The sequence below is a fragment of the Telopea speciosissima genome, chromosome 7, assembly GCF_018873765.1.
Source record: "Telopea speciosissima isolate NSW1024214 ecotype Mountain lineage chromosome 7, Tspe_v1, whole genome shotgun sequence".
In the NCBI taxonomy this organism is placed as follows: domain Eukaryota; kingdom Viridiplantae; phylum Streptophyta; class Magnoliopsida; order Proteales; family Proteaceae; genus Telopea; species Telopea speciosissima.
Genome location: NC_057922.1, coordinates 32,114,710 through 32,132,710, shown reverse-complemented (window position 1 = coordinate 32,132,710; position 18,001 = coordinate 32,114,710). Strand labels below are relative to the sequence as shown.

Below are 18,001 nucleotides of genomic sequence, written 5' to 3'. Positions count from 1 at the left end.
GGGTGGCCCTAATTCGAATTCTGCTCTGATACCATGTAGAGAGGACTGAATTAGGGTAAGACTTGGATAATCAATGTGATCACCAAGCACTTCTATTTATAATCATAATGAATGAATAAAAAAGATTACAAAATCAATGTGGGACTAAAACGAAATAATAAACACAACTAAGAAAGAAGAAAGGTCCAGAATACCCCTACAGTATTCTGGACATATAACTCACACCTAGATCAATCAAAGAAGGTATTTTCCAAGTTTTTATTGAATCTTGGTCTTTTACAAGACAATTGACTACTCTAAACGAGGAGGAAAATGCAAGTTTTCACTGAAGTGGATAAGTTGACATCTAAAAATACGTAGTAATGCGGATTTTAGTAGTCAAGAAATTCAGGACAGCATATTTCTATTTTCATCAAACGTAGGGGAAGAAAAATGGCCTCTCTAACTGAAATGTTAGTTAGGCAAGAATAATCAGAGTTAGATTTTTGTTCATAAAAATTCTAAACTTCATTGTAGGTATAGGCTTAAAAGGGAAATAAAGTATGTTTCATGAAGAAGGAAAAAATAGAATCCAGCAAATTATGAAAGGGGGAGAGACAGAGAGATCCCAGCCCTAGTTAAAATGCATTTTTTTTAGTCGAAAAAATATTCACTACTTATTTCTAAAACCAAGACAATAGCATCTTTGGTCACTGTCTGACAACTTAGCTCCTACACCATACCTGTTAGCAAACATCATTCAAGCACCCAAGGCTCCACAGTAGGTGAAGCAAATAACTAGGCATCACGTCACTGATACTTTGACACTTTGACTTCGATGCATATTAATGCATCACAATTTGCAGGAGAGCCATACCCTAAATAAGGCTGACTAGCAGAGTTCATCTCAGCCAGAGGAACCAATGCCAGGCAAGAACGAGAAGCAGGAAATCATAAGCATATCAAATTGCTAAAATCAATAATTTATCCAAAATATATTATGAATTAATATTCTTTGTGGATCAGCATCCACATTCATTTAATTTATAATTCTTGGAACATCCTCGGTCTGGACTCCAGAATCTAGAATCAGGACACAAGCCTGGGGCCCCATAAGTTGCCTCATGTTTTATTTTTAGAGGGGATTAGGGCCAACAAATAGGTCAGTGCCCCAAAAATATGTTCAAAACTTAAACCAAAACTGGCGCAATTTGGAGAAATATTCTAGTTTCCTGGGTGTCAAAATCAAACCCCCACCCCCACCTCCCCAAAAAAAGGCAACAACTTAAAACAATGCCAAAAAGCTTCTGTACAATCTGATTTACACGTTACTTTTTGACACTTAAAAAGCCAACTTCTTTCAGCCATTCAAATAAACACATCCAGGATAATTTGATCCAGCTGGTTTTTTGTTCTCATTGACCACTTGGGTTGGACCCATCTAATAGTAGATCTAAACCCTCTTATTAAGGGAGGCATGGCAAATTATAAGCACCCCAAACTTGAAGAATGTTCTAGGCCCCCTGGCGAAAGTATTCTCACTTGCTTCATGATAGCCTCAAAATTGAGTTCAAATTTTGTTTGTAATAAAGAATTCAGTTTAAATTGAATGATTTCATTTAGAAAGATTTTTCTGTTATCTTTCAGAAAATTAATCTTCTTAATCGAGTAATCTTTTCAGAAAATTAATTATTCTTAATCGAGTAAGAATCAAATTATGTATTAGAACTCTAGATAACAAAATCATTTTGAACATCAGGTGAATAGAAGAACCTTTCTTGAACCTTCTTAATCAAGTAATCTTTCAGAAAACTAATCTTCTTAATCGAGTAAGAATCAAATTATGTATTAGAACTCTAGAGTCTAGATAACAAAATCATTTTGAACATCAGGTGAATAGAAGAACCTTTCCTGAACCTTGCTTTTTATTCCATATCTGTCTAAAGATCTCTCTTTTTCCTGGGAATCTCAAAACCCCTACTCCCCACCCCCCCCCCACACCCCCAATGAGTAAGATTAAGTACCTCATCAGGAGCAAGGATTAAGTACCTCATCAGGAGCAAGGAGACCTGCCATAATCTTCAGCACCGTAGACTTCCCAGTGCCTGAAGGGCCAATTATTCCAACAGCTTCTCCATGTCTAATCTGTGTATGCAGATATAGTTATAATATGAAATAAATAAAAACTTGTGTGCATGAACATTCAAAAAATAAATATGAAAAACGAAAAAATGGCAATGACAAAATTGAAATGAAATCTGTAGAAAAATAGGAAAAGAATTGACCTCAAAAAGTTGATGAATATGCACTGTAACTCTAATAGGATTGCATGTACTATATTTCAACATCCATTGTAAGTCATAGATTGTTCCATTTACGCTAAGCACTTGTCAAGGCGGTGCCTAGGCATCCAAGCGGATTTTTAGAAGTAAGGCATGCAACCACCTGTTGTAACATAGTAAGGCGGGTGCCTTGGGGCTCTAGGCATCACCTACAGCGCCTTAGGACACCTAGTACCATGGGCAGGCGCTTTTTTTGGTGAATATTTTGTTTATTACATATTTTATGTTATAAAATGAATCTATTTGTTTAAATTCTATTGGTTTGTCTATATGATAGCATGCAGTGAGATGCATGGAATCATTAGGTAAAAATAAAAGCTCAAGAACAAAAAGGCCCTAATCAAGCTTCCTTCGTACACTTAGGCATTCAGCCATTGAAGAAGAACTGAATGCACTTCTCCTCAAACAGCAGCAACATCCTCAGACACCTCTGGCATCTTGATTCCGGCAAGCTTTTTTTCTATATTCTTCCCCTTCTCTCTTCTTCTCTAAACCCTAATGGCCACCACCCCTAACAGCGGTGCATCTTCCGGCAGAACATCCGATGGTACCAGAGCGCTTCTTCTTCTTCTCTGTTCAGTAAGTATAACCATGTCAGGCCTCAAAGCCAATATTACACAGGAAATTTGTTCTGGGGTGAAAAGATGCTCCAACAATTTCTGAACTGCACAGGTACTGCAAGTCTGCAACAGCAAAAACAACAACTCAGCCTTATCCCAACTAAATGGGGTTGGCTACATGAATCCTTGCCCTCCAATCAGCTCTATTCGAGGTCATACTTGATACAAGACCTAAACTATGCATGTCTTTTGTCACCACTTCTCCTAAGGTCATTTTAGGACTACCCGTCTCTTTTAGTTTCTTCAATCTGAATCAAATCACTCCTCCATACTGGAGCATCCAAAGGCCTCCGTTGAACATGGCCATGCCACCTCAAACGACTTTATCATAGCTTATCATGTATTAGAGCTACTCCCAGACCAGATATGGTGTTCTCCCACCATATCTCTTTAGTCTGTGCTCCATGTTCCTAACCTGTGTGGTAATTTGCTTTCAATTTATCGCCTTACTATTGACCTCAACTGTTGTGTTCACTTCGTTTTCACTCATTGTGTTTTTCAGGATCTAGTGACGGGGGCAACGATTGGATATGGTAAGGTGCAAGATGGGCTCTACTACCTAGATCCTGAACCTCCTGCAGCATCTCCTTCAGTCTCTGCACATACTCTTCGGGCCGATAGTCATCTTCACCAGCTACATCAATGGCACCGCCGTCTAGAGCATCCTTCTTTTCTCATTTTGAATTGTTTATTTCCTTTGTTAATAAAACAGTGTCCTCAGGTACGTTTTACTTGTGATGTGTGTGAACTTGTTAAACACACTCATTCTTCTTATTATCTTAGTGAATAATTAAATAGTATTCCCTTTTCTATTATTCATTCTGACTTGTGGAGACGTTCTCGCACTATTGCACGGGGTGGATACCAATGATTTAATACTTTTATTGATAATTACACTCGCTTGACTTGGTTATTTCTCCTTCGAACAAAATCCGAAGCCTTTTCTTGTTTTCAATCTTTCCATAATATGGTTAGGACCCAGTTTGGTGCCCATGTTCGGGCTTTGCAGAGTAATAATGGAACCGAATATATTGATGGCCTCTTTCTCCAGTATCTTGATGACCATGGTATTCTTTCACAAACCTCCTGTGTTCAAACTCCGGAACAAAATGGTATTCGTGAAAGAAAGAATTGGCACCTCCTTGAAGTTGTCCAATTTATCATGTCCACTACCAATGTTCAAAAGTTTTACTGGGTGATGCAGTTCTTACCGCTGCCTTCCTTATCAACAAGGTCCCTTGGGCTGTTCTGGACTTCAAGACTCCAATAAGTCAGCTTCCCGACCCTGCTCTTGCTTCTCATCTCCCTCCCAAAGTGTTTGGTTGTGTCTGCTTTGCTCACAACTCCGATCCTCGGGTACTTTACCTCCCAAAAGGGGTACAGGTGTTATCACCCTCCTACTTGGAAATTGTTCGTCACAATGGATGTCACTTTTCATGGGGACGAGCCTTTCTATCCAGCATCTCTTTAGGGGGAGAATCATCTTGAGGAAGAAATGCCTCCAAATGAAAGTTCTCCAAACCCTTTTATCATTGATAATATTCCTCTTCAGGGGGAGACTGTTCAGGAAAACACTCTGACTAGTGGGAAAGAGCTCATTACTTATTCTCATCGCCAAGAGAAAGTTGCTCCTACCATACCATGTCCTCTTGCACCTCCTGAACCAGCTCCTGAGCATACAAAAGGTAATAGTTCTTCTTCTAATGATAATCTCCTTATTGCAATTAGTAAGGGAGTTAGATCCTGCACACAACACCCCATTTGTAACTTTGTCTCCTATGAATCTTTGTCTCCCACATATCGTGCCTTTGTTTCCACTTTATCCTTTGTGTCTATCCCACAAGTCTTGAGAGAAGCTATAACAAACCCTAAATGGAAGACTGCTATGATATAGGAAATGCAGGCCCTGAAGAAAAATGATTCTTGGAAGCTTATCCCTTGTCCTAAGGGAAAGAAACCAGTAGGGTGCAAGTGGGTGTTCAAGGTAAAACAGAATGCAAACGGGACCATTGCTCGTTATAAGGTCAGATTAGTTGCCAAGGGATTCACTCAGACCTATGGCATCAATTACCAAGAAATTTTTACCCCAGTTGCAAAAATGAATTCCGTTCAAGCTCTGTTATCATGCTGCAAACCTTAAATGGAATCTTCAACAATTGGTTGTAAAGAATGCCTTTATGAATGGCGATCTCGAAGAAGAAGTCTACATGGATATTCCTCTTGTTTTTTACTCATCCACTACAGCTGGCAACGTGTGCAGACTCTGGAAATCACTCTACGGTTCGAAACAATCACCTCGTGCCTAGTTTGGCAGGTTTCAGAAGGCTATGCAGAAGTTTGGTTTCAAACAAAGTAATGCCGATCACACCTTGTTTGTCAAACATAGGGAAGGCAAGGTCACAGCCGTTATTGTTTAAGTGGATTATATAGTGATCACCAGTGATGATGAAGTAGAAATCTCTCTCCTAAAGACTTGACTGACAGCGAGTTTGAGACTAAGGACTTAGGATATCACAAATACTTCCTGGGAATTGAAGTAGCCCGATCCAACGAAGGGATCTTCATCTCTCAAAGAAAGTACGTCCTAGACCTTCTTGAAGAAATAGGGATGCTTGGTTGTAAACCCGCTGAATCTACCATTGAAGTTAACCACCATCTCCGCAGCACAGGTGGTGATTATGTGGATAAGGAGTGATATCAGAGTCTTGTAGGGAGGCTCATATACCTTTTCCACACCAGGCCAGACATTGCCTATGATATGGGTGGTGTTAGTCATTTCCTACATGACCCGAAGGCTGTTCACCTTGAGGCAATGTACAAAATCCTACGATAATTAAAGTCAGCACCAAGAAAATGTATATTGTTCTCAAACAATGGAAGTTTGAAGTTAGAATCCGTTATTGATATTTGATGCTGACTGGGCTGCTTCCATTAAAGACCGTCAATCTAACTCTGGTTATTGTACATTCCTTGGAGGGAACCTTGTTACCTGGCGAAGCAAGAAACAGCCCATAGTCTCCAGATCCAGTGCCGAAGCCGAATACGGATCAATGGCACTAGGTAATGTAGCTCTAGATAGGCGAAGGATCCTACTAGAGGCCAAGCAACAAGATCAAAAAGGGGCTGCTGGTTCAAATGGGCAGAATTAGGGTTAGGTTTATGAGAATGGGGTCAAATTTTATATGGTTTTAATAGGCAGGTCTAGGAGAAGCTAATGGTATAGGTTTGATGAAGTTTTAATTAAAAAATTAAAATTCAGAAATTTAGGGTTAGGGTTTTCGGTTTTGAAAATTAGGAAAAAGGGTGAATTTAGGGTTTGGAGTGGGAATTCTGGGCAGGGGTTCTAGCCGAGTCCTAGGGGCAACAAGGGGATGGTTTGGCTGTGGTTTAGTGCAATTCTGATGGCTGATTAGGTCTAGGAAGGATTTGGGGTTTTTAGGATTTTGTAGAGATGAGGGGATTTTAGGGTTTTGAGCTAGGAATGGGGGCAACAATCTGGATCAAGTGTAGGGGCTACTGTGGGGGTGTTATGCTTGAAGTTAGAAAGGATATGGATGGTAGAATACGGCTGGACAGTCTCTAGGCAACCTAGGGTTTAGTGGAGATCGATGAGGATGGGTTAGGGCTAGATTGGAGGATTAGAATAAGAAGGGATGTTGCACGAAAAATTAAATAACTTACTGGATTGAGCACTGGAGAAGGATAGAACCACCTTCAATCTTAGGGACCCTCCCAGCCGTCACGACGTAAGGAGTCGTAGGAGATCCACCCACCCTTTCTTCCTTGATAGAACCACAAGGCAAACACTCACAAGGAGCAGCAGCAGCAACAATGGCTGCTCGTGTTGTTGTATGATGCCATTACACCTTGAAGCATATGGTGGAATTGGATATTGTTGAAGTATTAGCTTAGTTTGCTAACTGGACTGCAATTACCAGTGTTTGAAAATTTCTTTTTGGGTTGAGAATATACTCCCCATTGGATTTGGGTATCATCCCCTCTGTTTTTGCATTTCTACATTACGTCAGCTATTGGAGGAAATAGGTTCAGCTGGACCATTATGGGAAATCTGGACACACGAGAGCGAGATGTTGGATACTTTATGGCTGTCCCCCTGGTATGCACGGCAGCAGGAGAGGGGTAGCCAAAGCATGCTCCTTGATGACTGAAGTTGCACCTATGGGATCTCCATATGGACTACAGGCAAACACCACATCCCTCACTCAAGATGATATTGCAGCATTTCGCAGGGTTTTGTCATATCTGGATAGCCCTACTTCTACACCTGTAATGCCAGACTCTTCAGCTTTCACTTTACAAGCCTCTACATCTGGCCCTTCCACTACCTCTGCGTGGGTAATTGACTCTGGAGCCACTAATCATATGACCGGCATATCCTAGTGTTATGACTCCTACTCTATCTGCTCTTGCTGATGGTTCCCTTTCATCTATTTCTGGTAAAGGTAATGTTCGTGTCACTTCTTCTATCTCCCTTGACTCTGTTCTTCATGTTCCTCAGTTTCATACTAACCTCTTATCTGTGAGCCACCTAACCAAATCCTTGAATTGTTCTGTTACTTTTTTCCATCTCACTGTGTATTTCAGGATTTAGTGACAAAGAGGGTAATTGGCAGAGGACGTGAGGAAAAAGGACTTTACCTTCTTGATCAAGGAACATCCTCTCTACCTACTGCTCAGTCCTACGCATGTGGGCGTAATGACAACAGTACTGTTGATTCTATGATGTTGTGGCATCAACGTTTGGGCTACCCTTCTTTTGGTGTTATGAGGACAAAAATACCCCACTCTTCCATTCCTTCTTCCCACGTGTTTCAGTGTGACCCTGCTTGTTTGCTAAACATTGTCGTTCTCCTTATCCTTATCAGGGTAATAGATCCACTGTTCCTTTCCATATTATGCACTCTGATGTTTGGGGCCTTGCTCCATTACTTCTTTGTTTGGCTATCGCTATTTTGTCTCCTTTGTTGATGACTATTCCCGGTCAACTTGGACCTTTTTGATGAAATAAAAAAGTGAGGTCTATGATGCCTTTAAAAATTTTTATCAGCTCATTATACCCAGTTTCATACTCATATTCAAATTGTTCGTTCTAATATAGGGGGAGAGTATATGTATGGGGGGCTTCAACAGTTTTTTACTGATCATGGCATTATCCATCAAGTTGCTTATGTTGACACCCCTCGACAAAATGGGGTGGCTAAAAGGAAAAATCGCCATTAGTTAGAAGTCACTAGGAGTTTCCTATTTGGCATTTATGTTCCCAAAACCTTTTGGTCTGAAGCCCTTCTTACCGCTGCCTTTTTAATCAATCGCATGCCCACAAAACTCCTTGGCTCCAAATCTCCTTCAGACTTGTTGTCTGCTCAGATTTCTGCTATCTCTCTTCCTCCCAAGGTGTTTGGGTGTGTCTGCTATGTCCATGTCAATAAATGTGCCCGGACTAAGCTTGACCCCAAGGCACTCAAATGTATTTTCCTTGAATATTCCTCCTCTACCAAGGGGTATAAATCCTATCATCCCTCTTCCCGAAGGCGCCTTCTCTCCAAAGATGTTACCTTCTTTGAATCTATACCTTTCTTTACTCCTTCTCAACATCCTCTTCAGGGGGAGAATAGTAGAAATGAAGAGGTTGTTTCTATCCCTTTCCTCCTACCTTTGCCTACTTCTCCATTTCTGTTTGATATTGAGAAACACAAAGAAGGGGTTGTTGTTGATACTGATACCCATTCAGGTGTTAGTGCTAGCAATGAAAATGAGGTTGTTGTGGAAAGTGGCTCGAGCAATAAGAAGGATTACCAAATTCAGTACAAAAAGGGTGAATGCTTGAAGAGTAAAGGAAAGAAGACCTGCCAAGAGCCCTCTTTGAATCCACATCCTGAGATACATCCTCCTCAGTCAAGTAACAATCCTTCTCTTCCTTCTGATTTAGACCTTCCTATTGCTGCTAGAAAAGGAAAGAGTGCTTGCACTAACTTGTAGCTCAGTTTGTCTCCTATGATGCTCTCTCTCCTACAGGTGTTGCCTCCATTGCTGCCCTCTCTTCTATTTCCATTCCAAAAAATGTCACTGAGACCATGTTTGACCCAAAGTGGAAGCAACCCATGTCTGAGGAAATGATGGCCCTTGAGAAGAACTATACTTGGAAACTGGTTGATCTTCACAGGGGGAGGGTTCCAGTTGGATGCAAATGGGTCTACACAGTCAAGTACCGATCAGATGGTATAGTTAAGAGATACAAGGCCCGGTTGGTGGCTAAAGGCTACAGTCAGGTGTATGGGATTGATTATCAGGAGACATTTGCTCCTGTAGCGAAGCACAACTCAATAAGAGTTCTTTTATCTTTGGCGGCTAATAAAGATTGGCCATTATATCAGTTGGATGTGAAGAACGCTTTCCTCCGTGGTGACCTAGAATAGGAAGTATACATGCAGACTCCACCTGGCTTCAAGTGTCCCTCAGTTGAAGGGAAAGTGTGCCTGCTCAAGAAGGCACTATATGGTCTCAAGCAGTCCCCGAAGGCTTGGTTTGAGAGGTTTAGACAAGCCATTTTGAAGAATGGTTATTCCCAGAGCCAAGCTGACCATACTTTATTTACCCGACGAGGTAATGGTACCATCACAACCCTTATTGTCTATGTTGATGACATTGTAGTGACTGGAGATGACAAAGCTGAGATAGCTAGGCTGAAGACCTACTTGGCTCAACAGTTTGAGATTAAAGATTTGGGTCTCTTAAAGTACTTCTTGGGGATTAAAGTGTCAAGATCTAAGAAGGGAATAAATATATGTCAAAGGAAGTTTGTCTTAGACTTGTTGAAAGAGACAGGGGTGTTGGGTTGCAAACCAGCAAACTCTCCTATTGATCAGAATCATAAGCTAGGAGAAGACTGTGGACCTTCCCTTGTTGATGCCGGGAAATATCAAAGGCGTGTAGGGAAGTTGATTTATCTCTCTTTGACTCGCCCAGATATCACCTATGCAGTTGGGGTAATGAGTCAGTTTATGCATGCCCCCAAGAGTGGGCACTTGGATGTTGTTTACCGGATCCTCAGGTACTTGAAGACTTGAAGTCCTCTCTAGGAAAAGGTAACCTATATGCCAAGTACAACCATTTGAGAATTGAAGGCTACACTGATGTTGATTAGGCTGGTTCAGTTTCTGACAGGCGATCTACATCTCTATTGTACTTTTGTGGGTAGTAAAATGGTCACATGGAGGAGTAAAAAGCAACCAGCTGTGGCTCGATCAAGTGTAGAGGCAAAATTTAGAGCTATGGCTCATGGAGTATGTGAACTCCTATAGTTGAGATGGCTGATCCAAGAGTTGGGATTTGATACTGAGGCACCTATGAGACTCTATTGTGATAACAAGGCTGCCATTAGCATAGCTCACAACCCTGTGCAACATGACAGAACAAAGCACATTGAAGTGGACCGACATTTCATCAGGGAGAAGATTGACTCCGGCTACATTTGTACTCCCTTTGTTAAGACAGGCGATCAATTAGCTGACATCTTTACCAAGGGGCCCATCCCTCATCAGTTTAGTACCCTATTATGCAAGCTGGGAATGTATGACATTTATTCTCCAGCTTGAGGGGGAGTGTTAGAGTTATGTAATAAGGGTAGTTTGGGTACTAGTCTAGTTTCTTACTTTCTTATATTGTATTTTATGTTTGCCTTTTATCTCCCTAGGGAGGTGTATGTAATTTCCTTTATCTCATTAGTGAAGTAATATAGGTGTGGTGGAGACAATCTCTCCAATACACAACATTGCACCATATTCTCTTCTTCTTCTACAACCTTCCACCTTCCACCTTTATTTCTCTCCTTGTTCTCTTGCATCCCTTAACTTCCAACTAGAACCACCTTCAATCTTAGGGACCCTCCCAGCCGTCACGGCGTAAGGAGTCGTAGGAGATCCACCTACCCTTTCTTCCTTGATAGAACCACAAGGCAAACACTCACAAGGAGCAGCAGCAGCAACAATGGCAACAAACACGATTTTTTTAATTCATAAAACTTGTGGGGGAGCCTCCCACCGATTTGAACTTTTATAATAAAAGGCTATAGGCCAAATCCTAATACAAATTAAAGTCTTCCCTCACTTAAATCGTGGAAGGGGGACCTAATTAAAACAACTTAAAATTTTTAAAAGGTTAAAAGTCCTATCTACCCCTAATAACTTCAATTTAAGTTTACAAATAAGCTGAAATAAAACTAAGTATAGAACCTACTAAATGTAAACCTAAGCTACGGCTCCCAAACTAAGCCCTACTTTCAGGGTTTCTTCTTCTTCTGGTGCTGCATCACTAGGAGTATGCGAGCTCATTTGGCTAAAAAAGCTTCTCAGATATCTAAAGTTGGCTCCATCTCCTCTCATCAATTTTCATCACCTGATTATCCATTCTAGTGACTAGTGTAACTAAAGTTACACACGTTTAGTTACACACCATATATTCCGTCTTCGTTCTACTTATCTTAAAACCTTTTGATTCCAAGGTTGATCTCCATAACTCCAATTTGGTTTTTATCCCTACTTTTGTCTCATCCACCAAAACAATATCATCAGCCAAAAGCATACACCAAAAAACCTCATCTTGAATGTCTTGGTTAAATCATCCATGACAAGCGCAAACAAATAAGAACTTAACGCTGATCCTTGATGTAACCCAATTGTAATTGGGAATTCACAACCTTGGCCCACCACAGTTCTTACACTTGTCACTGCACCATCATACATATCTTTAATTATGTCCACATATTTACTTGAAACACTTCTCTTCTCTAGTTTTTGCCAGATTAACTCTCGAGGGACTCTGTCATAAGCTTTTTCTAGGTCAATAAAAACCATATGGAGATCCTTATTGCAATCTCCAAATCTTTCCATAAGTCTCCTAATTAAGTAAATAGCTTCCATCGTGGATCTTCCTAACATAAAACCAAATTGGTTATCTGTAATATAGTTTCTTGTCTCAAGTGGGTTTCAATAACCCTCTCCCATAATTTCACAGTATGACTCATTAGTTTTATGCCTCTATAGTTATTGCAAACAAGAGGGAATGAACAATCTTACCTATGCATATCAAGACAGATTGTGACAAGTTGGAATTCCTTCTTGGTGATCATGTGAAGAATCTCCATCTTCTGTTCTCTAGTACATGCTTTCAAGAGCTTCTGGGCAAGGTAATTCCCAAAAGGATAGACCATTAACTCATCCACATGGTCTTCTTCTCTGTTCAAGTAATTTTTTTCCTTCTTCTTCTCTGTTAAGTTAATTTCAATAATCTGTTTCTTCTTTAAATTTTGTTTGTCACTTCTCAGTGTTCTGATTTATGATGGAATATGGTTTCTAGTGGATGATGTTTCTGATTTATTTTGATTGCTCAATTTATTTAATAATTATTTTTATGATGTTTTTGTCATGAATGTTCAATTTTAAATGGTTTCTTTGATAGGGTATTAATTTATTTATAAATCATAATGTTTCTGATGTAGTTTGTAGTCAGTGACTCATTGTTCTACCATACTGCATTGTTATGGCTTCTTTATTGAAGCTTGATGTGCCTTAAATGTTGATTCTTGATGTAGCATATAAGGAGAGTTATTTCATTGCCATACTAGATATAATGGATACATAAAAAATAAATACTAAAATGCCTAGGCGGGCACATTGCCGCATAAGCACTTAGGCACCCCTCCAACGCCTTGGGTCACCTAGGCACCGTGACAACTATGGCACTGAGGCATCCAACATCAAGTACAGAGCATCCTGTAAATGAAATGAAGCAAAAGCAAAGATTACTGATCTAGCTAACCCCATGATTGACTTTGGAAGAGAAGTAGAGAACAGTACTTTTTCATTGAATACTTGGTGGGAGAAGGAGAAAATTCCAGGTTGTGCGCAATAGAATATGAACTAGGAAGAAGGGCCACACTTGAACCTGATCTGAGGTCCATGTTTGGGCCTAATAATTTCAAGCCGGCTGGGCTGGGCCTATGCAAGCTCGCATGAGCTACTTAGTTGTTTCTTTAATTAGTTATTTCTATTCCTAATGGAAGTAGGACTTTTGGTTGTTAGTTGTTTTTAAATTCAGCAGCATTGTAATACTCCTACTCATACTAGGAGTTGATTTCCAGCTTTCCTAGTTTGATTAGGACTTGATTTCAGTCTATATAAACAATGAAAGGCTGCTAAGCCTCTTCATGATTTGATTAATAAAATTTTGAGTTGCCTTTGGCCTTAAGAAATGGTGAGAGACAGTGGGTAAGCGATCCAACCATGAGATAGGCTACCAATCTCAAGTTCTCCACCTCTTATCTGTTTACCGCCAGCTCTTACTGTTCTGTGTTATGGATCAAAGAGTGCTGCTGTTTGGTGCTGGTTGATCTCAGGTTTCCATAGAGCTATGTGATCCTTTCTCTATTATTACAAATCCATCAACAGGTAAGGTTAAATCAAGGTTTTATTTCAGTTTCATCAAACGAGCAGCTACCTTGTTTTGGTTCTAATTTCAGTATACACATTGATCCGCTATTTTCTCCTAAGTCAGTACTCCGATTTCCATGAAATTTTGGAAAATCAAAGGGCTACCTAGGAACAACACTCGACCAGGTTTGTAGGGCTGTCTGAGTTTTTGTTTGTTTGCTACTTAATCCTCACCCTAAACCTGCAAATCTGAGGTATCAGAATTTTGGTTCTTTAATTAGTTCTAATCTAGCAATTAGATTGGAACCATATTTTGGGGTTTAGAGAGTCTACCAAAGGGGAGAAATTGACTGGAGTTTGGGGGGATTTTGTTGGTCTGATTGGATTTAATTTCAGTTTGACTATTTTTCTCAGATTTTTATCCTAAAACTAAAATTCTCTAATTACTCTCAAATTAACCAACCAATCTCTCTCGTCTTCTGAAGGATGTTAATACTCATTGGGGGGATTGAAATCTAGAGTTTGACCTTCATATGAGAAGGTTGACTTTTCTGTTGACTTTGACTTTTGGGAGTTTGACTGTTTCTTGAGATCACAAGTCTGTCTTGCATTAATGACCTTTCCCTTTTTAGATGGGAACTGGGAAACTAATTATTAATCTTCAGACAACTTTTTACAGACAATTCTTTACAAGCCGAGCACCTAGTATGCTTGGTAAACTGAAGGTATAGTGTTAGTTGCAGGGAACAGCAAACGATATTGGAGATAATTGAAATTATTTGAAGCCACAGTTCAAAAACTCGGCGAGGTCTTGGTGAGATCTCGAAAATCTCGGATATCTCGACCTGGTCAAGACGAGATTGCATACGAGATATCAAACATACATAGTTTGGTCTGAGACAACTGAAATTTGGGCAAGATCTCGAAAATCTCAAATATCTTGACCTGCTCAAGAAGAAACTACTCTCGTTTCTTCTCGAACACTATGACGTGGCATTTATATGTCATGCAAACGGAGGACAATGCACGTCGGCTCCATAAGACAATGAGTGGACTTGATCCAGCCCGTCATAGTTCATATCAGTAGACAGTCACAGACTCACAGTATTGTATTGTTGGGACATGGAAGCCTAGGGTGTCTAGACATCTGTAGTGTTCATTATACTAGGTTGTCTATGTAATATGCATTGTTCACTGTACTTTGTAGTTTCTCCTTTAAGTCTTTAACTATTTCTTAAATAATTATTCAATATTATGTGTCTTCATCCATTATTGCATAATTTACTTGTTTTACTTGCCAATTATGTCTCATAGCACTCAAACAATGTGTAGAATAGGCAATATTATATAAGGGTTCGACGTTTACTACCAACCAAGGGTGCAAATCCAAAACACCAGATTGGGTGCTTTTTTTTACAATTTGAAGATTTAAATATGATTATCAAGCCTAAAACAAGCTTCCCCTAAAGTTTCGGAACCAACTATGGCCATTTGCCCACCGAAACATCAAACCCAAACCCAAAAAAAATGCAGTATCTCGCCAAGATCTCAAGATTTCGATTATCTTGACCTAGTCGAGATGAGTTTTTGAACTATGTTTGAAGCAGAGTTCCTAATGAAGGGCAGCCATGGTGAAACTCTTCTTTTTCGGGGGTGAAAACCATGGTTTGTTTTACCTGTACTAGAACAAACCCATTTCAAAGAACTCTAAACTAAACTAAAGCCATAAGAGTTACTCATACTCCTCTTTACAATCCTAAGAAAACTAAATAAACCAAATTAATAACCTCAATATGCCAGCCATCTCAGCCTGACTCATTCAATTCTCATTTCAACTACAAAGTGTTGGCTCACGTACAAGCAAACCAATACTCTTTGCAATTCTTCCAACGCTAAATTAATGAAACACATTTTGAATGGCCACAACAAACTATAAAGATTTGATAGAACTAGAGTAGGAATAAACCATGCAGAGATATCAGGAAAGAGGGGTTAAGATCAAACTCATGTCTGCCCCTCTCTTGGTGGTGACAGAGGACAGCAAACAGAAAATGGAATCAAACTCCAAAAAAACTAAAAATAGATAGCCACATCTCCAAGTTCCTCAATCCCTACAGATGATAAATTGCAAATACTACAAGAGTATCGAATGCATTGATAAAATCCCATCCATATATGCCCTATTCTAAAAGCCATCATAATTTAAAATAAAAAAAATGTAATAACTTATTATGGCTATAATATTCCAATCACCAGTTGTAACGGATGAATATTGTAGATCAGTTTAATGAAGAAGGCACTGGGTTAAATAAACTTCAATATTGTAAATGAATTCTACCAAACTCACCAATGGGAATGAAAACAAGAGTTCACAAAATTCACCTTAAAGCTGACACCTCTCAAGATGTGCTTCTCCCCAAATGACTTGAAAACATCCCTACATTCAATAAGGACATCAGAGTCATCCTCAACGTCTCTAGTCACACTCAATTTCTCCACGCTGGATGAATCGTTATCCTTGCGGGATGGATCCTAACGAAAGAAAACAATAAACAAAGCCATTATTAATAGGCTTTCAAAGTGATTAATATCAGCCTAGTTGACAATTAGCACTAAAGTTGAAAACCCCTATTGAGAAGAGAACTAAGAACTGCAAAAATCTGTCAAAGAAAAGCGAAAAGCAAAATCGATACCAATAAAAAAAGAAGTAACATTACAGAAGGGAGTTGGATTGATGAACTTACATTAAACCTGACTGCAGAAAATCCATCAGGACAGTTCCTTGGAGGGGCCGTACAAGCGCAAACGATCTTTCTTTCCCCAGAACAATAACCCAAACTCTTTCTGCTTGGAATAAAAAATCTAGCAGAACGAGAGGGTACCCCGGAATGATTTGAAGGTAGAAAAGAAGAATTCACAGAGGAGACAATGTTTCTTGACATTGCAAAGCTCTGGGGATCAGAAAACTGGATGTGGAAACAAGCTCAAATCCTTTTGGGAAAAGAGCATCGAATTCATCGAATTTCAACAGAGAGACATCTGTGATGTGGGTCTTGTTCCTCCATTGACGAAACAGTAAGGCGACTTCAACTTCCAGATTTAACTTGTCAGTGCAGAAAGCAACAGTGGATTGCTTTTTCGATTGGTTAAAGGCTTTAAAAACCTTGTCCGAAAGATTGGAATGTTCTGCTCTGTTCTTCGGTCTCTTTAACAAAAGGAATTGAACATTTATCCGCTGCTGTGCATACGAGCGTGATTGAATTTACACCTCTTAACTGTGATTTAATTTTTAGAAATGGAACGGACCGGGACTACTACTGTACATACGAGCGTGATTGAGATGAAGATTCAAAGCAAGTGATCTCTGAGGTACAAGATTCTGATCCAGTGATTTAACGCAAGAGCCCACCAACCTTGATTTTATAGTGGGAATATTCCATTCCGTTCCTGCCCGCAGTACATGATGTGGCCTTGATCATAGAAATTTTCCTCCGGCTCAAGCCAACCCGTTTGGTTTCAATGGCAAGGGTTAGGGTTAGGCTGCGTTTGGTAACGATCTGAACAAAGAACGTCCATTCTTGACTAGAAACGTTCATTTGCGTTTCTGGTCTGGAACGGTATTCTGATATCAAAAATGACCGTTTGGTAACGTTCTCAATAACGCTATTCAGAACCAAAATGGTGTTTAGTAAAATCTGTTATTCCCTATTTGATATTAATTACAATAATGCCATCCTTACCTCAAAATACATGTCTCTCTTACATTACAAACATAAATTAAAAATATCTCATAAAGTTTCATATTTAACATAAATTAAAATATCTAATAAATTACTAAACTTAACATAAATTAAAATATGTCACCTTATAGTTCTCTTAATTAAAATATGTCAACTTATAGTTGATTAAGTCATTAAATTACAACTTTAACAACCTATAACATAATTTAATCTTCTTCTTTCTTCAAGTCTAACTTGGTAAGACCTTCAAGGATGTCTTTGAATATCTTGGCATGATTCTCTAAGGATGTAATTGCACTCTTGCAATAACCTTTCCGAAATTTCGAAGAAGACGGAACGGATACAGTTGTTGAGCCTGAGGGACAAACCGTTGACACATTAGTCTGTTGGCTAGAAAATGAGGTCATGCCTTCTTATATCAATTGAAAAAACTCACATCTGCGATTATCACTCTGTAAATTCATATAAGTTACGGGTATCAACAATAATATATAAATCATAGGAAAAATTATATAAAATAAATTAAATAAAATGATTGAGAGGGTTATCGTACCCCAGTCGATTTAGGACAACACCAAAATGAGCGACCACTGTTTCTTTCTGTTTTTGTTGTCCTAACTTTGCATTGTCCTTGTACACATGCACACCATTTCAGTTGATTAACCCAAAGAAAAAAAGAACATCCTCTAGGACATTTGAAATAATCCCTACCTCTAGAATTAGCAGACCTAGATGTCCATATCATGCATTCTCTTCCACATTTCTCGCATTCTGCAACAGATTGTAAATTCATATTAGTAGACATTTGTACATTGAATATGAATGTTCTTAAATTACAATGTCTGGATGAATGTACCTAGTTTATATGATAG

At 39.3% G+C, this 18,001-nt stretch overlaps 1 protein-coding gene across 4 annotated transcripts in view; it reads right to left on the bottom strand.

The window, feature by feature from the left end:
- Window positions 1-16,573, bottom strand: part of LOC122667889 (protein TRIGALACTOSYLDIACYLGLYCEROL 3, chloroplastic-like) — a 53,478-nt gene extending 36,905 nt beyond the window's left edge. For 3 of the 4 annotated variants that reach the window (XM_043864364.1, XM_043864363.1, XM_043864362.1), the window contains exons 1-3: window positions 16,134-16,572; window positions 15,772-15,921; window positions 2,029-2,124 (exon numbers count right to left, since the gene is read on the bottom strand). In XM_043864364.1, the coding sequence (XP_043720299.1) occupies window positions 2,029-2,124; window positions 15,772-15,921; window positions 16,134-16,331 (444 nt within the window). In that variant the 5' untranslated portion in view covers window positions 16,332-16,572. Of the gene's footprint in view, window positions 1-2,028; window positions 2,125-15,771; window positions 15,922-16,133 lie in introns of all 4 variants that reach the window. The other variant, XM_043864365.1, reaches the window with a different exon arrangement.
- Window positions 16,574-18,001: the final 1,428 nt, after the last annotated feature.